This window comes from Paroedura picta, chromosome 10 (assembly GCF_049243985.1).
Source record: "Paroedura picta isolate Pp20150507F chromosome 10, Ppicta_v3.0, whole genome shotgun sequence".
Classification (NCBI taxonomy): domain Eukaryota; kingdom Metazoa; phylum Chordata; class Lepidosauria; order Squamata; family Gekkonidae; genus Paroedura; species Paroedura picta.
In genome coordinates this window covers 78,155,531-78,172,020 of record NC_135378.1, presented here as the reverse complement: position 1 = coordinate 78,172,020, position 16,490 = coordinate 78,155,531, and the positions used below count along the sequence as shown (strand labels likewise).

At 51.6% G+C, this 16,490-nt stretch overlaps 2 protein-coding genes across 3 annotated transcripts in view; both read left to right on the top strand.

Annotated features, from left to right (window-relative positions):
* The first annotated feature begins 1,752 nt into the window (after positions 1-1,752).
* The window catches only part of ARHGAP24 (Rho GTPase activating protein 24), a 361,634-nt gene continuing 346,896 nt past the window's right edge, over positions 1,753-16,490 (top strand). Inside the window, exon 1 of one of the 2 annotated variants that reach the window (XM_077300990.1) lies at positions 1,753-1,845. The gene's annotated coding sequence lies outside the window, so the exon portion shown is untranslated. The remainder of the gene's footprint in view (positions 1,846-16,490) is intronic. The other variant, XM_077300988.1, reaches the window with a different exon arrangement.
* On the top strand, positions 1,852-13,546 carry LOC143819387 (uncharacterized). The gene is made up of 4 exons (XM_077301002.1): positions 1,852-1,979; positions 9,197-9,252; positions 12,471-12,560; positions 12,919-13,546. Exons 3-4 carry the CDS (start codon positions 12,482-12,484, stop codon positions 13,488-13,490), a joined length of 651 nt encoding a protein of 216 aa, XP_077157117.1. The 5' UTR covers positions 1,852-1,979; positions 9,197-9,252; positions 12,471-12,481; the 3' UTR covers positions 13,491-13,546.

Genomic DNA, 16,490 nt, shown 5'->3' with positions numbered 1-16,490 from the left:
GAGAAAGATGCTTGATCACCTCTCCCTTTTCATTCCACAGCTCCAAAAAACACAAACGGGACTGTGTTTTGCCTATCTGATCCCAAAAAAACCATGTACACTTAAGAGAAGATTTTATTTTCCCTTTGACAAGGTAGCTTTGTGATCACGCTGCAATGCAGAGCACACCATTAAAAAATGCTTGGAGAAGGGAAGGTGTGTGTTTGGGGGGGGGGCATGCTACAGAGACTATCATGCCTTTTCCCCTCCATATAGGCCAGCTTCTGGTTGCTCCCTGATAAGATACCAGATAAGTGTCATTTTATTAAATCATTTTATTACAAGATTGTGCAGAAATATACAATAAAACAGAAAAGATAAAATAATGTAAATAGTTAACCTAAGCACTTTTACAAGCATCGGTCCTCAATTTGGATATTACCTCCACAAGACAGAATCCAACAGAGCTTCCAAGACAAACATATGTTCTGACCCACCCAGAATCAAGCAGAGTCCCAAAGTCAGAGGTAACACAAAAGGCAGAAACTAAACTTAAGAACCTTTCTTTATGCCCAGGGATCTGTATTGGCCTGATTCCAGTTGACCAATCAAGCCTATCGCCAATGATGTAACTTGATCAGTCATTCCTGTTGCTAACCAGGTAACTTGCCAATTAAGCCGAATGGTCTGCAGCTGCAGGGGGTCCAATTAAGCAAGGTGCTTAAACTTGGTCTGCAAGCTCCCATTTCCTTATTGCTTTCTCTAAAGCTATTCTTAGGTTGGTTTCCCAGAGAGGCGGAAAACTTCCACCATTTTTTGCTTACTCTTGAGCCTCATCTATTGTTTGAATTTATAACAGACTACCAAAAAAGGGATCCATCTCTTGACACACCGGCCTCTTTGTTTTACTAAAAATGGCCATGTTCTAAACAGAAGCGCTTATTCTTTAAAAGCAAGCTGTAACATTGCATGTTAACAAAACCTAATTCCTCTCCCAAAATTCTGAGAGTGGAGTGAATTGAGGTTTCAGGCAGGATGATACATCTACTGGCCTTGCCTGGGGAAAGAGAGGTAGAAGAGCCATAGCTGTAAATTGAGAAAGGGCATCAGAAGAGATGAAAGGGATAACATGGCTAAGAAGAAGTGGGGTGGAAAAGAGAAAGAGGAAGGAAAATTGGAGGAAGGAAAGGATCAAAAGTTTAGGCACTAAACATTTGTTTTAAAGGGGATCAAGACCTGTAGATCAAGAATTAGTTTTATATCTATAATAACAAACACCAAACAAATGTGCCACCAAAGACACAAGTTAATCAGTCATTCCTGTTGCTAACAGGTAACTTGCCAATTAAGCCAAATACTCTGCAGCTGCAGGAGATCCAATTAAGCAAGGTGCTTAACCTTTGGTCTGCCAGGCACCTTTGGCAAGCTCCCATCTCCTCACTGCTTTCTGGACCCTCAAAGTTGTGCCTAATCTCAGGTGGGTAACTGTGTTGGTCTGAAGCAATAGGTCAGGTTTGCCAAGCTCATGCAAGGTCTCACCACCCTCTGCCATTATTGAGACCTCCAAGAAGCCTCAGAATGGATGCAACAAGATCAGTCTCTTGATTCAACACTCTGATAAGGCAGCTCTCAGTACAGTCTCAAGATCCACTGCTGGCCCTGAGCCTCCTTTTGTCCCCCACCTCTATCTTCCTTTGCTTCTCCCTCATTGGCTTCATAAGGCTTCCCCAGCTCCACCCCCCTGGCCCAGCTGCCTCCCATCTTCAAAGCCTTGGGATGGGCACAACAGGCATACTTAGCTCTGTTTCTGACCTGAGGTGTGAACAAGCTGTTGCTCTGCTGGTACTTGGTGACTTGCTTGGTTGGGTAAGCCTATTTGGGGTATCTACAAGCCTGCATCTCAGTCCTTGCTTTCCTATCAGGTCTTCTCCTGAGGAATTGAACCCGTTTGTTTTGTCTGGGCCAAGGTTCAAGTGTGTCAACCTTCTTGTGGACTCCAGGTAGTTGGGCTAAGTCCCAGTTTGCCTCTCTTTCTACTTCTGGTCTCAGGGGAAAGGGCTTGGGAACTTCTTGTAGAGTCAGGATGGCCGGATCCTGACTAGAGTTGCCGGCTGTGAGTTGGGTAATACCTGGAGACTTTGGGGTGGGTGGGAGTAGGGGGGGTGGAGTCTAATGCTGTGGAGTATGTCCTCCAAAGCAGCCATCTTCTCCAGGGAAATTGATTTCTGTTTCCTTGAGATGGACTATAAAACCAGGTGGTCCCCAAGTCCCACCTGAAGACTGACATCCCTAATCCTGACACCACAGAACAAAGTCGGAGCCCAGTGGCACCTTTAAGGCCAACAAAGCTGAATTCTGGTTATAAGCATTTGCATTTTTGTGTGCACGCCCACAGAAGCTTAGAGTTGAACTTTTTAGGTCTTAAAGGTGCTGTTGGAAAGCACTGTTTCAAGCAAGAAATTCAGCCAGCGGCTTGTGCAGTCAAGTCGAGAACAAGGACTTTAGTGGATGCATGTGTGAGGAAGGAGTAAACTTTTGTTTTGGTGACTTAACGCCAAGCAGCCCTATTGCTCACGAAAGACTCTTGGAGAAACTGCTGGGGTGAGAGGTCTGGAGGTTATCTCGGAAATGGGAGAGGGGAGGGGAGTAAACCTAGCTGTAATATTGCTTCCATATTAAGACCAGCAAAAACCTGTTCCTGAGAGAGGCCACTGGCTGGAAGGAATTGCACTAAATTACCAGTTGTGGGGCTGTAATATGAAATCTATTTGAGGAACGGGAGAAGAGGGCACAGGTCAAGAGACTCATTTTGCTGAGGGCATATTTACGGAGGGCCTTTGAATGACAGGGTCAGGGTGAAAACAAGTCAACCTATTACACCTGCAAGGGAGGAGGGAAGCTGGTGCCAGTATTCACCATTGGGCTGAGACACAAAATATAAGGTCTTTGGGGGTGCCAAGAGACTCTGGCTTTGTAGAATATTGAGGAGCTCTTTCATGTTCTTAGACTGGACTCCAAAGAACAGTTTTCTGAGAGCAAGCCTCGCTAAATAAATGAGCTTTGTTTACTTCCAAGTAGACCTGCTAAGACTTTCTTCCTAAATTCCAGACAGTCCTTTATCTACCTTAGGGAGTCTAAAATCAGCTTACAATCGCCTTCCCTTCCTCTTCTCCCAGCAGCCATTTTGTGAGGTTAGGTGAGGCTGAGAGAGTTTCTATGGCACCCAGATGGCTGCCTGTGGAGGAGCGGGGAATCAAACCTGGCTCTCCTGATTAGAATCTGTCCCTCTTAACCACTGCACCATGCTAGCTCACAAGTAGTAGGTCTAGAACAGGGGTAGTCAAACTGCGGCCCTCCAGATATCCATGGACTACAATCCCCATGAGCCCTTGACAGTCAGGGGCTCATGGGAATTGTAGTCCATGGACATCTGGAGGGCTGCAGTTTGACTACCCCTGGTCTAGAAGGTCTGCTGCTCAGTACAAAAATCCTTTCCACACAGCTGCTGCAAACTCTGCTTGATGGGGCAACCCAATGGCAGGGAGAGTCCATTTCTTTGAATATGCTGTGAATCCCCCACCCCAAACCCCCCTACAGAAACTCTGTAGCCAATAACCAATGAATTTCAGCCCTTGAGATGTGGACTTCTATGGTCCTCTTTCAGCAAGCAACCCCCCCCCCCCCCGTTGCTTCATTTAGAGAAGATTAAAAAAAAAAGTGGAGTAAAAATACTCCACTTACAGCTTAGGGCAGGACACAGCAAGGCCTAGTATTGTGTTTCCTTCTCAATGCAGCCAATCTTCATGTGGTTTTTTAGTATAAAGTGTTTGCTTCACAAAAGCGTCATTCACAGTGGAGGCATAAACAGCTCATCAGGTAGCTCTGGAGCCCAAACACTGATTTGATTTTGGAACGGTGTCATGTTGCCTTGAAGCAGAAACCTGATTTTAAAAAGGTGTGTGTGTGTGGGGGGGGGAAAGGGGTGCAACTTTAAATCTGAGACAATTCCTGTGGTACTTATCACTAAGAGTAAACATTAACAGTGTGGTGGAATTCCAAAGAATTACTGCAAGTAATTAGAGCCTCTTGTGGTGCAGAGTGGTAAGGCAGCCGTCTGAAAGCTTTGCCCATAAGGCTGGGAGTTCAATCCCAGCAGCTGGCTGAAGGTTGACTCAGCCTTCCATCCTTCTGAGGTTGGTAAAATGAGTACCCAGCTTGCTGGGGGGTAAACGGTAATGACTGGGGAAGGCACTGGCAAACCACCCCGTATTGAGTCTGCCATGAAAACGCTAGAGGGCATCACCCCAAGGGTCAGACATGACTCGGTGCTTGCACAGGGGATACCTTTACCTTTACTGCAAGTAAGACCAAGGGATTGTGTATCTCAAATAGGGTTGCTATCCACCAGGTAGGGCCTGGAGGACTCCCTGAATTTCAACATATCCCCAGGCTACAGAGAGCAGATCCTCTTGATAAAAGGGCTACTTTGGAAGGGTGGACTAGAGATGCCGGTCTCCAGGTGGGACCTGGGGATCCCCCGGAATTACAGGCCGGCTCTAGACTAAGGAGATCCCTGGAGAAAATGGCGGCTTTGGAGGATAGATTCTATGACAGGGGTGGGCAAAGTGTGGCCCTCCTGATGTCCATGGACTACAATACCCATGAGCCCCTGCCAGCTTTTGCCTGGCAACCCTAAACCCTACTTGTACCATTTGTAGGAAATTAGCGGCACTGTATGCATGCTCTCAATTCGTTGAGTTACCCGAACTACGAAAAACATTCCCGCCCGAAATCGAAGCAGTGAAGGCTTTTGAAAGTCTCTTTACTATTAACCCTCAACCTGGTTAGGGATGGCTGTTTGCAGTGAATTCTCTATTGGGGAGGGAGTGCTTTTCATGTCTATGTTGAACCAAAGTTGTCCTTCCTTTCTGAGTTCTTTTACAGCATGGGAAATCAACGCTTCGTTAAGAGAAAGATACATTGGATTTAGCCTAGGGCTGTTTACAAGTATCTCCTGAGATGGGCATGTTGTTCTTTCAGTCTGTTTGCAGTGTAAAGATTTGTATTTTGCATTGTTAAGAACAAAATAATGTTTTAAAAAGCAAAAGCCCAAAACTGCTTCCTGCTCCACGTGTAGGCCGGAGACCAATAATTTCAGAAAGGCGCTGCAGAAAAATGGAAAGCATTTCACACCCGTTGGGTGAATTCATATCAGTTCCTACCCTCAAAATACCCTCAAGCCAGTACTCCCCCCCCCTTACTATTATAGTACTTTATAAAAAGCCTGCAATGGTAATAACACGCTGTCCTTTATAATATCATTAAAATGTGCAGTCATTGTCAAAATACTGCTGATTAGTGGTGGGTGAACCGTTTATACTTGGTAATTTATTCCTCTGAGCAAGCAGTGTGAGTCGTAGATCGCTAATAAATTGTCAGTAATGGGGGTGTTCATGTATCTCTGCTCGTTTGCAATAATTCTGGTGTGTTAATTTACCCTGTTGTGTCTGCATATCAGGTGGAACGATATTTGAGTGGGGGGTGCAGACACATGGGGGAGGGCTCTCCTCCTCGACTGGCCCATACGATGACATTTGGGAGCGAAGACAGTTAAGTTGTACACGACGGATCAGTGTGTTTGCAGAATGATATATCTGCTTTCAAGATACCCAAGACTTCATCTTTGGCTTCTCCTCCTCGTTCCTCAGTTCTTGCAGCTGTTCGGGAGAGGCGGTCAGAGGCACAAAGATTTGTCCCAGATGGTGACACGTTTATACTGGAATGCACAAAGGGAGGGACGTGGGCATCCTGTAAAAGGCTAACCCAAGCCATTCGAAAATGCATGCATGCCACAGCAAGCTCCCACATTCCTGTACAGTGTTAGGCTTGCAGATGCTCCAATTCTGGAATTAATTTTAGAAGTTCTCCTTGTGTGAAAGCTGTTATTTTTCTGGGCCCAAAGAATGAGGAATGGCTGAAAACAACTTTAAGATCAGCAATAATTAAAGTTTCTTGTAGAATAGTTTCTTAAGCCCAGGACTATAAGAAAAGTGTGTTGTGTGTGTTTCCTTCCTCTTTGTGTAGAGGGATTTAAAACACACACACAAGGCCAGCTGCAGCATCATACAGGATAGCTCTAGGAATCGGCAATAACTCTATAGTAAAGTAAAATGGTTATACCATGGAGACTCTGGCAATTCCTGGAGTTACCTACGTTACTTTTAGTTTTTTTGCTGCAAGTGACATGATGTTGCATCTGACATCATCCCTGCCCCCTTCCTCCATTGGTTGCCAGGCTGCCTGGCGACTCTACTAGAACAAACTAAGATCATGGAATCTAAGGGGAAATTCACAAATTTCTAATTTCTTGGTGCAGTACTCTGTAAAGGAATTCTATCCCAATACAATAGAACAATAAAGAAAATAATAAATCTTTTCTAACTGCAACTCCAAGATCTCCCCTCCCCTAAAATGTTCTTCTAGGAGACAAGATATCCATGGCTTCTTTCCCCTTCCCAGTGTTCCCCAGTCCTATTGTCTTTCTCCTCCCCTGTCCCTTGATTATGCATGATTCTACACAGCACCTGGGTGGCAGTGGATTCCTTCCGCTCCGAGTTTAGCACCAGGCTTAAATGTAAAGGGGAGATCCCTGGGATTGCAATCTGACATCTTGAATGCTGAATATCCCCTTTTTTAGAAGAAGAAGAAGAGTTGGTTCTTATATGCTGATTTTCTCTACCCGAAGGAGGCTCAAAGCGGCTTATAGTTGCCTTCCCTTTCCTCTCCCCACAACAGTCACCCTGTGAGGTGGGTGGGGCTGAGGGAGCCCTGATATCACTGCTCGGTCAGAACAGTTTTATCAGTGCCATGACGAGCCCAAGGTCACCCAGCTGGTTGCATGTGGGGGAGCGCAGAATCAAACCCGGCATGCCAGATTAGAAGTCCGCACTCCTAACCCCTACACCAAGCTGGCTCTCTCTTACACTGAGCAATTTCAACTAAGGGTGCATGCATGCACTTGAAAGCTCACACCTTGAATAAATCTTTGTTGGTCTTAAAGGTGCTACGGGACTCTAATTTCAACTAAGTTTAGGTGTGTTGAATACTGCAAGCCTACTTGCGGTAAAATGGTAAACCTCATTGGCATCTCGTTCGAGATCCTTGAGGCATGTGCAAAGAACAATCACTCAGAGTGCAAGCCGCGTGGTCCCTCCGTCACCTGCCAGAACGCCAAACGACAGGTGAGAAACAGCCAAGGGCGTGAATTGCTTCTTTGTTAAATGGGTGATACGGATGGTGCAGGGAGAGGCGCCGTTTGTTTTTTCCACCCCTCCCCCCAAAAAAGCCCCACAAAGGGCTTCAGTGTGTTGTGTCAGACTGCTGACATTGCTGTGATTGTCCTGCTCCGTCCTAATTCAATCTTCAAAAATGATCTTATTTGCAAGTGGATTATAGACTTTGTAAATCTAATAGAGCGTTTCCTGTTTCCTCCCTGCGGTTAATCTGGTGGCGGTCGCAGCATCTACTGTTCCTGGTGTTGACGAATTATAGGGCTGTAAGAATCACCCATAGATCTAAGGCAGGGCCCTCAATGGGGGGCTTGTAGGCACACTAGAATCCACCAACACCTTTCCTGGCATCTGCCAAATGTTTTTAGAAAGTGGGGGTGGGGGGAGCCAGGTGGCACTTTTGCCCACCAAAGCTCTTGGAAGCCAAGCAGGTCCGTACTTGGAAGAGAGTAGACTCTATAGCAGTGGTCCCCAACCTGCGGGCAGCAGCCCGGTGGCGGGCTGCGATTCCCTCTCCCCGCCCCCCCGCAGTAAGAAACTTCCCGGGCCGCAAGCTTGCGGCCCAGAAAGCTTCTTACTGCGGGAGGGGGGGGGGAAGGGAATCAGGGCCCCACCTGCGCATCGCGCATGTGCGGCCGGGCCGCACATGCGCCATGCGTGGCCAAAATCGTGCATACGCGGCACGATTTTGGCAGCGCATGCGTAATAGCATGTGCAATGCGCGGGCGGGGCAGTTGCCCTGCCGATCCCCAGCGTAAAAAAGGTTCTCAACCTTCCTAATGCCGCGTCCCTTTAATACAGTTCCTCCTGTTGTGGTGACCCCAACCATAAAATTATGCAAGGGTTCTTTTACAGAAATTAAACCAAAAGTGACCAGTGGTGTGAAGATCCATTCTTCATGATTGTCTATAAATTGGGTTTTTCTGGGGTTTCTCAGTTCAGTTCTGCCTCTTGTCCCCCCATGCCGATCTCGCTCTTTTCTGCTGCTCCAGACAGACAAACGCTCTATCTCAATCTACCCCGCAAGGCTGTTGTGTAGATGGCGCCCTCCCCCCTCCCGGCCAAGCTGCTTGCCCTGCCGCGACCCCTGTGAAAGGGTCGTTCAATCCCCAAAGGGGTCCTGACCCCCAGGTTGAGAACCACTGCTGTAGAGGAATGCAAATTACCTCTGCTTCTCTCTCAAAAAACCCTTGTCAGGGTCACCACACATTGGCTGCAATGTGACGGCAATTTACACATGCACTCGAACCCCCAAATTATTTTACGATACGTCACAGACAGCGGAAAGATTGAGAGAGTTTGAGTGTGTAGCTTGTAGAAGAGGAGGGTAAGGGGTGACATGATAGCTCTGGTTTAACTGTGTACAAGGTGGGCATGTTGAAGACAGGGCCAGCTTGTTGACTGCAGCTGATCTCCAGGAGGAAATGGCTGCTTTGGCCAATGGAGTTGTTGGTATACTCTGCTGAATCTCTCACCCAACCTCCCCTGAATCTCCAGGAATTTCCCAACCTGGAGCTTGCGGTTAGGGTGCTGAATGTTCTTTTCAGCTGTTTTTATGTTCTTGGCTTTTTTAGTGTTGCTTATTTTTGCCTTTTTGTTGTTTTTTAAAAAATTATGGGAATGTTTCCCCTTTGTGAGCCATCTGCAGTAGATCTCTAGAAAGGTGGCATGGATTTGTATTTGGAGAGTCAATAAAAGGGGGGGGATAGATGGTGTGAGGAAACAAAAAGCAAAGAATAGGGGATTAATTTTGCATAAGAGGAACTGAAATGGTGACTGGTGGGGGGGGCAAAGCGGTCAAAACAGCTGGGGTGATAAATATTCATTTAACTGCCTCGCAGAGTGGGGAGGTGACAGGGTGTTGTGTTGCTTGTGCTTGGGCACAACGAAATTATTTATTTTTAGCTCTTCGCTCGCTTACTGCATAGGTATTGGGCCCCTGAAAAGGAGACGAGCCATTCAGATTACCGGTGTGAAGTATCAGGTATGTCCGCTGCCACCATACAATTTCAGATAAACACTCAAGGTGTGCGTTGAAGAATTCAAGATGCACTCCTCACAATTCCTAGAATTCAGAGTGTTTTTTGGGGGAAAGCTAGAGAATGTGAAAGCTAGAGAAGGAAGGCCATCGCTGTCTCAATTTTTAATCTCTAATGCACAAATGTAGCAGTTCATCCAAACTGCATTTTTACTAATCTCTTTCTTTTTAAAGGCGGGGAATGTATCACAGATCCGTTCTCCTGTAAATCGATTTAACCTGCCTTTTCGTAAAAGGCAGGCTGGTGATAGGGAGACGGAAAGAGGCACAGGGCTGTATCATTAGTGAACTATCAAATGCCAATCCAGCCAGTCACGTCAAGTCCTTTACATGGGCCTATAAGTGCTTGTCAAAATACAAAGGTTTTGCTATTCAGAAAATGGCCCAAAATGGTGGTATTATTATTATTACTATAATATTTATATTTATTTCCTGCCACTCCCTAGATGGCTTGTGGCAGGTCACAATGTCTAAGAAAAACCACCCATTAAAACTTTAAAATACGCCCAACATGGCAGAAAAAACCCATTCCTAACCCCTATTACTAAGGGGGGGGGGTGGAGAAGGAGGTCTGACAATGTTCATTCTGAGCCTGGAGGCCCAGATCTACCTCGCCGACCCCAGCCTCAACCATACTTCCACCTGGTGGAAGAGCTCCGTTTTACAGGCCCCGCGGAAAGCTGACAAATTCCGCGGGACCCGCAGCTCATCCGGGAGCTCATTCCACCAGGTAGGGGCCAGGAATGAAAAGGCCCTGGCCCTGGTTGAGGCTAGGCGCGCTTCCCTAGGGCTGGGTTTCTGCTAGTGTTCTGTTGGCAACGAAATCCCATAAACCACATAGCTCTGTGATTCGTTTTCCTGAAGTTTTCTTAACAGTGCGGAGCGACTGCAGCTCCAGTTTGAAGGGGAAGACTGGCACGGCGGAAGAAACGCTATTTGTTTCATTCCCTGTACATCTTCCTGATTAAAAATGGCCACTTTCTCAACTGAGCTTATTTGTTACTTTAAAACATTTATTACCACATTTCTACCTCGTAGGAATTCTACCTTGCCTTGTAAATAATGGCAAAATGCAGAGGTAGAAGCAGAGTTATGATAATTCTGTAGGACAGGGGCCCATTATGCACGGAGGGGAAGGGCTGTGTCAGAGCCGGAATGGCGCCGGCGGAAATCCCTGAGAACGCATGCCCCTGGCAGTGGTCGAGTGCAGGCTCGCAGCATGCTGCCGAAAAAGCCGCCACCAGTGAAATCTGGGAGAAAGCGGAGTCTGCCGGCTGATCAGGACACAGGCAGACGCGGCGGCAGAGGGACCGCGTGCATAATCAGGGCTGTGCATAACCGGGAACGGGCATAGATCCCGGAGGCAGCTAGTACATGGGGCCAGAGGGAACGGGGAGCAAACAGTGGCCATGGAGTTAGGCCGGTGGATGACCCAAAGGGGAGGGGGAACCGGGGGCCGTTCGGCCGAGCCCATCCGGAGCAGCCAGCTGCAGAATGCAAGGCGGCCACAGAGACCCAGACTGAGACAACTACGGGTAACGCAGAGGGGGACGGCCCCCCAAGCCACAAAAGACAACGGAAACCAAGAGTACAAAACTTTTATATAAGAAACCGTTAACAACTGTAAACATGTGGAAGCAGAACAGGGAAACAGAACGAGGGGGCGTAGCAACTGGGAAGGCAACAGGCAGAGGGAATAGAACCCCCCCTCCCCAAGTCCAGCTTCAGGGAGAAGCGTCTGGCCGCTCGCCATCAGGTCGCCCAGGATGGACCAGCTTTGTCCGTCACCTCCGCCATCCGCCGCAGCCCCTGCAAGAGTGGGAAGACAGGGACCCCATGAGGGGCAAGACCACAACAGAGAGGCCAAGCGGGCATGGCTGCATAGAGGTACTGGACAGGCGGCCTATGGGCCAGGGAACACGCGGACACTCGGCACAGCCATACGCACCCTGGCAAAGGTGTAGCACCCACATGGGTGCCCCAGCCTCCCCCCACATGAGGTCGAGGATCTCTCCATGGGCTCCTGGAAGAATGCCTCCTGGAGAACTTGTCCCGGCACTGCTGGGGCATCCAGGGATTCCCCATGGAATATGTCCCAGCTGTTGCAGGGCTCCACGGTCATGAGCCAGCAGGAGTGGCCCGTAGACAAACAGTGGAGCAGGAAGAGTTCTACCGCATGGCATTGTCAGTGAGCGCTCTCCTGACAGTCTCGCCAGGTCCTCTGTATGGTTGCAATTGACCAGGCGGGGCCCTCACTGCCCCCGCCCCTCCCTGCCCCTCCACGCCCCCGCGGCAGACGGCCTGGACTCTCATGAGTGAGTTGAGGGCCTGCCCCACCACATGCAGGACATCCAGCATCCCATGGAAACAGAGGCGGAGTCCAGCACGCCCACCCTTGTACATGCTGCTCCATGAGGGTGGCCCTCGGCATCTCACAGCTGCCCAGGAGAGAAGGAAGAAGACAGGGCAGCAGACAGATACCCAGTGCAGATAGTAACCAGTATGGCAGCGCGGTGTCCGAGGCCAAGAACTGGTGCCACTGGGGGGGCGCGGCCGTGGCAGATGACCTCCTGATGCATAGCTCCTCGGTCCAGCACAGGCGGCTACGGGGGATGGGGGTGCAGCTGGTGCAATGAGGAAGTGGTAGCCTTGTTGGATGTGTGGGGGGAGCCTGCCATCCAGAAGGCCCTCCATGCATCACACCGTAACCGGGAGGTCTTCGAGGGCGTCGCCAGGGAACTCCGTGCCTGAGGCTTCTACCACAGCGCAACGAAGTGCAGAACTAAGATGAAGGCACTGCGCCAGGAGTACTACCTTGTCCTGGAGCACAATAGGCACACGGGCGTGGAGCCAGCCACATGCCCCTACTACCGGTGGCTAGCCGATATCCTGGGGATGAGGGGTAGTGGACAGCCCCGGCAGGTAGCCAGGAGTCTTAGTTTGCTGCGGGTGGCTTGCCGACCCATGCGGACCCTCCCGAGCGAGGCTGCTGGTCGCCGAGACCTTCCTCTGTTGGTGGGGGTGCACCACCAGCACGGAGGCCCCCCAGGGCGCGGGAGCCACGGCCAGGTAACACAACCAGGGGACGTAGCCAGGTGGTTGGACCCAGGGGGGTCAGCATACCATGGTCCTGGCCCACAGACATTCTCTCTTCTGCCTGCCAGGTCAGTCCACGATGCCGTTTTCACCCCCGGAGGAGAGCGGCCAGGGCGGGGACATGGAGCAAGAGTCTGATGGGACCCAGAGCACCAAAGGTACGAGGGGGCCTGGCCTCCAGGAACATGGGTGGCCCAGCGGCCCACCGTGGCTCGGCCTGGCACATGGGTCCTGGTTGCGGGACGCTGGATGCCAGCAGGCGGGGCTGGCTGGGGAACGAGAAGGGCAGGCAGCGAGGCAGGGGCCTCCCATGACCACATCTGGGTCATGGCGTCTCGCTTCCAGGTGCTGCGTGGGGGGGACTGTAATGAAGGCAATCCGGCATCACCGGAAGTGGACTCAGACTGCGAGGCCACGGGAGAGGGGCCCGTACATGAGTGTGGTATGGGGGGGATTGCCAGGGCTTGGGGGAGCTGCGTGCTCCTGGCAGTGTCCCCAACTGCTGTCCGCCTGCAGGTGGCGGCGGCGGCAGCGGCGACAACCCTGGCCAGAACCTTGGGGCCCTGTCTGCTGAGGAGCGGCTCCGTCAGGAACGGGCCCGGCGCCGCCGCGTGGGCATCCTGACAACTGTTGGAGAGCGGCTGCTGGAGCAGGTGCGGGAGGACATGCAAAAACGGCGCCGGTTTGAAGACGCCGTGCTGCAGCGGGAACGGGAGCGAGCCGCAGAGGAGGATAACCGTGACCAGCAGGAGTGGGTGGACTTCTGGGCCAGGTACCAGGAGGCCATGGCCGGCCCAGCAGCCTCTCTAGCTGCAGCAGCAGCAGCCCTTGAACGCATTGCGACAGCCCTGGAGCAGCTACTTCCCCCGCTCGCTGTACCAGCAGCCGCCAATGACAGGCGACCCGATGGCTTCCCCCCACGGCCCCCTGTTGCAAGTGGGGCGGATGCCCCAGACGCTGGGAATCTGCAAGAGGAGGAGGAGCCTCCTGGGGGCCCCCGTCGGCGTCGGGCCCGGCCCCGGCTCAGGGCCACCTCTACCAGCACCTGGAAGGGGACGTGGGTGGGACGTGCGCGGCGCCGACACTGACCTTTTTGATTCCACTTGAGAAATAAAGTTCTGCCACCCGTCAATGGGGCCCCCGACTCATGGTCCCCTTGTCTCCTTCACCCGGCGACCCTCGCGGCCTATGGTCGTACATGTAGGCGGCTAAGGCGGCCCAGATGCATTGGCCATGCTGGCATGTGCGTGCACACCGCTGCCGAGTTGGCAGCTCCTCTTCCACGACCTCGATGGTCTCCCTGGGCGGCATTGCCAGGCGGAGCTCGTGGCCGTGTGCCTCGCAAATGTTATGTAGAATGATGCAGCTGGTGATCACCGGGGTGACGTTCTCAATGGTGGCATGGAGACAGGACAGCAGACACCGCAAGCGGACTTTCAAGTGGCCGAATGCCCGCTCGATGATGTTGCGTGCGCGGCAGTCCGTTGAAGTATGCCTCCACTCTGTTTCAAGGCGGGGCGTACGGTTTCATCAGCCACCGGCATTGGGGGTACGCTCCTTCCGTGTCTATCAGGGCTGGAACGCGGATGTGCCCTGATCGTCATGGTGGGATTCTCAGGGACGAAAGCCCCGGCGTCCATGGTTACATGGAGGTTGGACTGCTGGAAGTTGAAGGCATCATGTCGGCCCCCCCAGCCTGCCTCAGCGTCTATGAAACGTCCTGTGTGATCCACCGTTCTCTGGAGGATGATGGAGCAGAAGCCCTTCTGGTTCCCATATTAGTCATAGTGCCTCCCGGGTCCCCAGATACGGTTGTGGCAGCCATCGATGGCCCCGATGCAATGCGGGAAACCTAAGCGTCCAAACCCATCCGTGATCTGCAGGCGACATGGGGGTTTTAGGTTCACAAACCCTGTTCCATTCTGCTAGCCCCCAACCCCCCGCCATACCCCTGTGCCCTGTTGGTGGGCTGCTTCCATCGTCCATACCTCGCCGGCCCTGTCGCCCAGGGTCGCGCTGACTGTGTGGTACAGCTCGGCTTCCATTGCGAGACACACCTCCCAATGATCTCCCCTGCCGTTGCCACGCTGTCCCTGAACAGGTAGGCGACATCCCGGTATGTGTCCCCAGTGGCCAAGAACCACAGGGCGACGGTGACTCTTTTCTCCACGGGGATGGGCGTCCTCATGTTGATTGCTTGTCTCTCTGCTGTGGAGGGCTGTCACGAGCTCCTGGAAAGTGGTCCGCATCATGTGGAAGTTGTCTATCCAGTGGTCATCACTCTATATGGCTGTCACATAGTTCTCCCACCAGTCCCAGCTGCACCGTTCAGTCCAGCCGAGTCTTGGAAACCGCACTGCGGCCAATACGTTCCACTGATTACAGGCCGCTCACCTCCAAGACAGGGAGGCGCTCCACCACATCTGCCTCCTGAGCCATGTCTCCATGACTCTGAGTCGCCTTCTTCGCCGCCGTAGCTGCCAGACTGTTGTGGAACTGTCCTCCATTAGGGCCCGTATGCCACTGAGTAGGACGCCGATGGCTGCTGCCACCTGTGCCACTGCGACTGCAGCTGCCGTGCTGCTCCATCCTGCGGATCCGTAGACCGTGGCTACAGTGGCCGGATGTGCTCTCTAGAGCGCTTCTGGCCGTGTTACTGTCTCCCCTTCTTGGACTGTGGGTCCCACTGGCAGGGCCTGCGCCTGCGCATGCCGTGGGCGCCCTTCCTGGGGGCCGCTTCCGGCACAGCGCCATGTTTGGCGTGCAAGCATCGGTAAGCACCACGCTCGCCTCCCCTCCTGTTTCCTCCGCATCAGCTGCTTGCCGGCTGCAGCCGGCGCCTGCTCCAGGTTTTGCCGCTGTTGCGTTCGGTCCCGTGCGGTTGCGGTTTGCGTCGCTTCTTCATCCTCGGCGTTTTCCATGCGAATGACAAGCGCCGTAATGGCGGCTGTGCATAAGGGGCCAGGGAGTGCCAGAGGGGGTCTGTGGCATTTCAGCCCTTCTGCATTAGTGGACTCAGCCACGAACTAGGGAACTGGCCACTTTCATTGCTCCACCTCTCTCCTCTTTAAACATCTTTGGAAATTTGTAAACAGAGGCTGGATAACCATCTTGCAGAGAGGCTGATTCTGTGAAGGTTCAAGGGGGTGGCAGGTGACAGTGGGTGAACGATAGGGTTGTGAGTGTCCTGCATAGTGCAGGGGGTTGGACTAGATGACCCAGGAGGTCCCTTCCAACTCTAGTATTCTATGAGTTCTCCTGTGGTTTCTGCCCCTGGGAGACAGTGAAGTGGAGGGTGGGCTCCATGGTATTACACCCACCTGAGTTATAAAACCCTGTTCTCCATAGGTTCTACCCCCAAATCTCCAGATACTTCCCACCCCAGAAATGGTAGCCTTAACCCATTCTGAATTGTATATGTCCAGGCACTGTCACAAGCTTCTATACAATATGAATTTATATGCCTACCATGTAACGCCCTACACATTTTAAACAAACCTGCATGCACATGCCTTGGGGAGCAGTCGTATCTCTCAGGGAAGTTCCCCCTCCCCACGGTTTCCCCCGGGCAAACATTTCCTTTCCTTTTGCCAGGGACAACATAAGCCAGATTTCTATCATATAAATGGGATGTCACACAATGAAGCGTCGAGCAATATGCTTTCCCTCCGATAAGCCCAGAACATTTGTTTCATGCGTGGCCTCTTCTTTACACCAGCATCTCCGGGTGCCCACGCAACATACTGCAAACAGCTGGTGACTGTATTATTTTCAGGCGTAGAGGAATTCTTTCCCCCGCCCTTCAGATTACAGATTGCCTTTGTTTCGCAAAGCAGCGGGCCTGTCACTCCGACTCTTCAAAAGATGTCACAGCGTTGGTCGGTTGTTGAGCAGCTGCTGACTTCTCCCGGATAAACCCCCAAAGAAGTCAACCCAAACGGGTTTCAAGAGCTGGAAGAGACCACAAAGGGGCCGGGTTCCCCGGGGTTTTAAAAATCACACTCTCCTGACAGGTGCTCATCCAATCTCCTCCTAAAGGCTTCCAATGAAGGAGACTCCACCACCCCTTCGAGGTAGCGCATTCCATC

Coding starts and splice junctions, on each gene's coding strand:
- LOC143819387 (XM_077301002.1), top strand. CDS start 12,482: ATGCCGTTTTCACCCCCGGAGGAGAGCGGCCAGGGCGGGGACATGGAG. Junction 12,561..12,918: donor TGGGACCCAGAGCACCAAAG/GTACGAGGGGGC, acceptor GTCCGCCTGCAG/GTGGCGGCGGCGGCAGCGGC.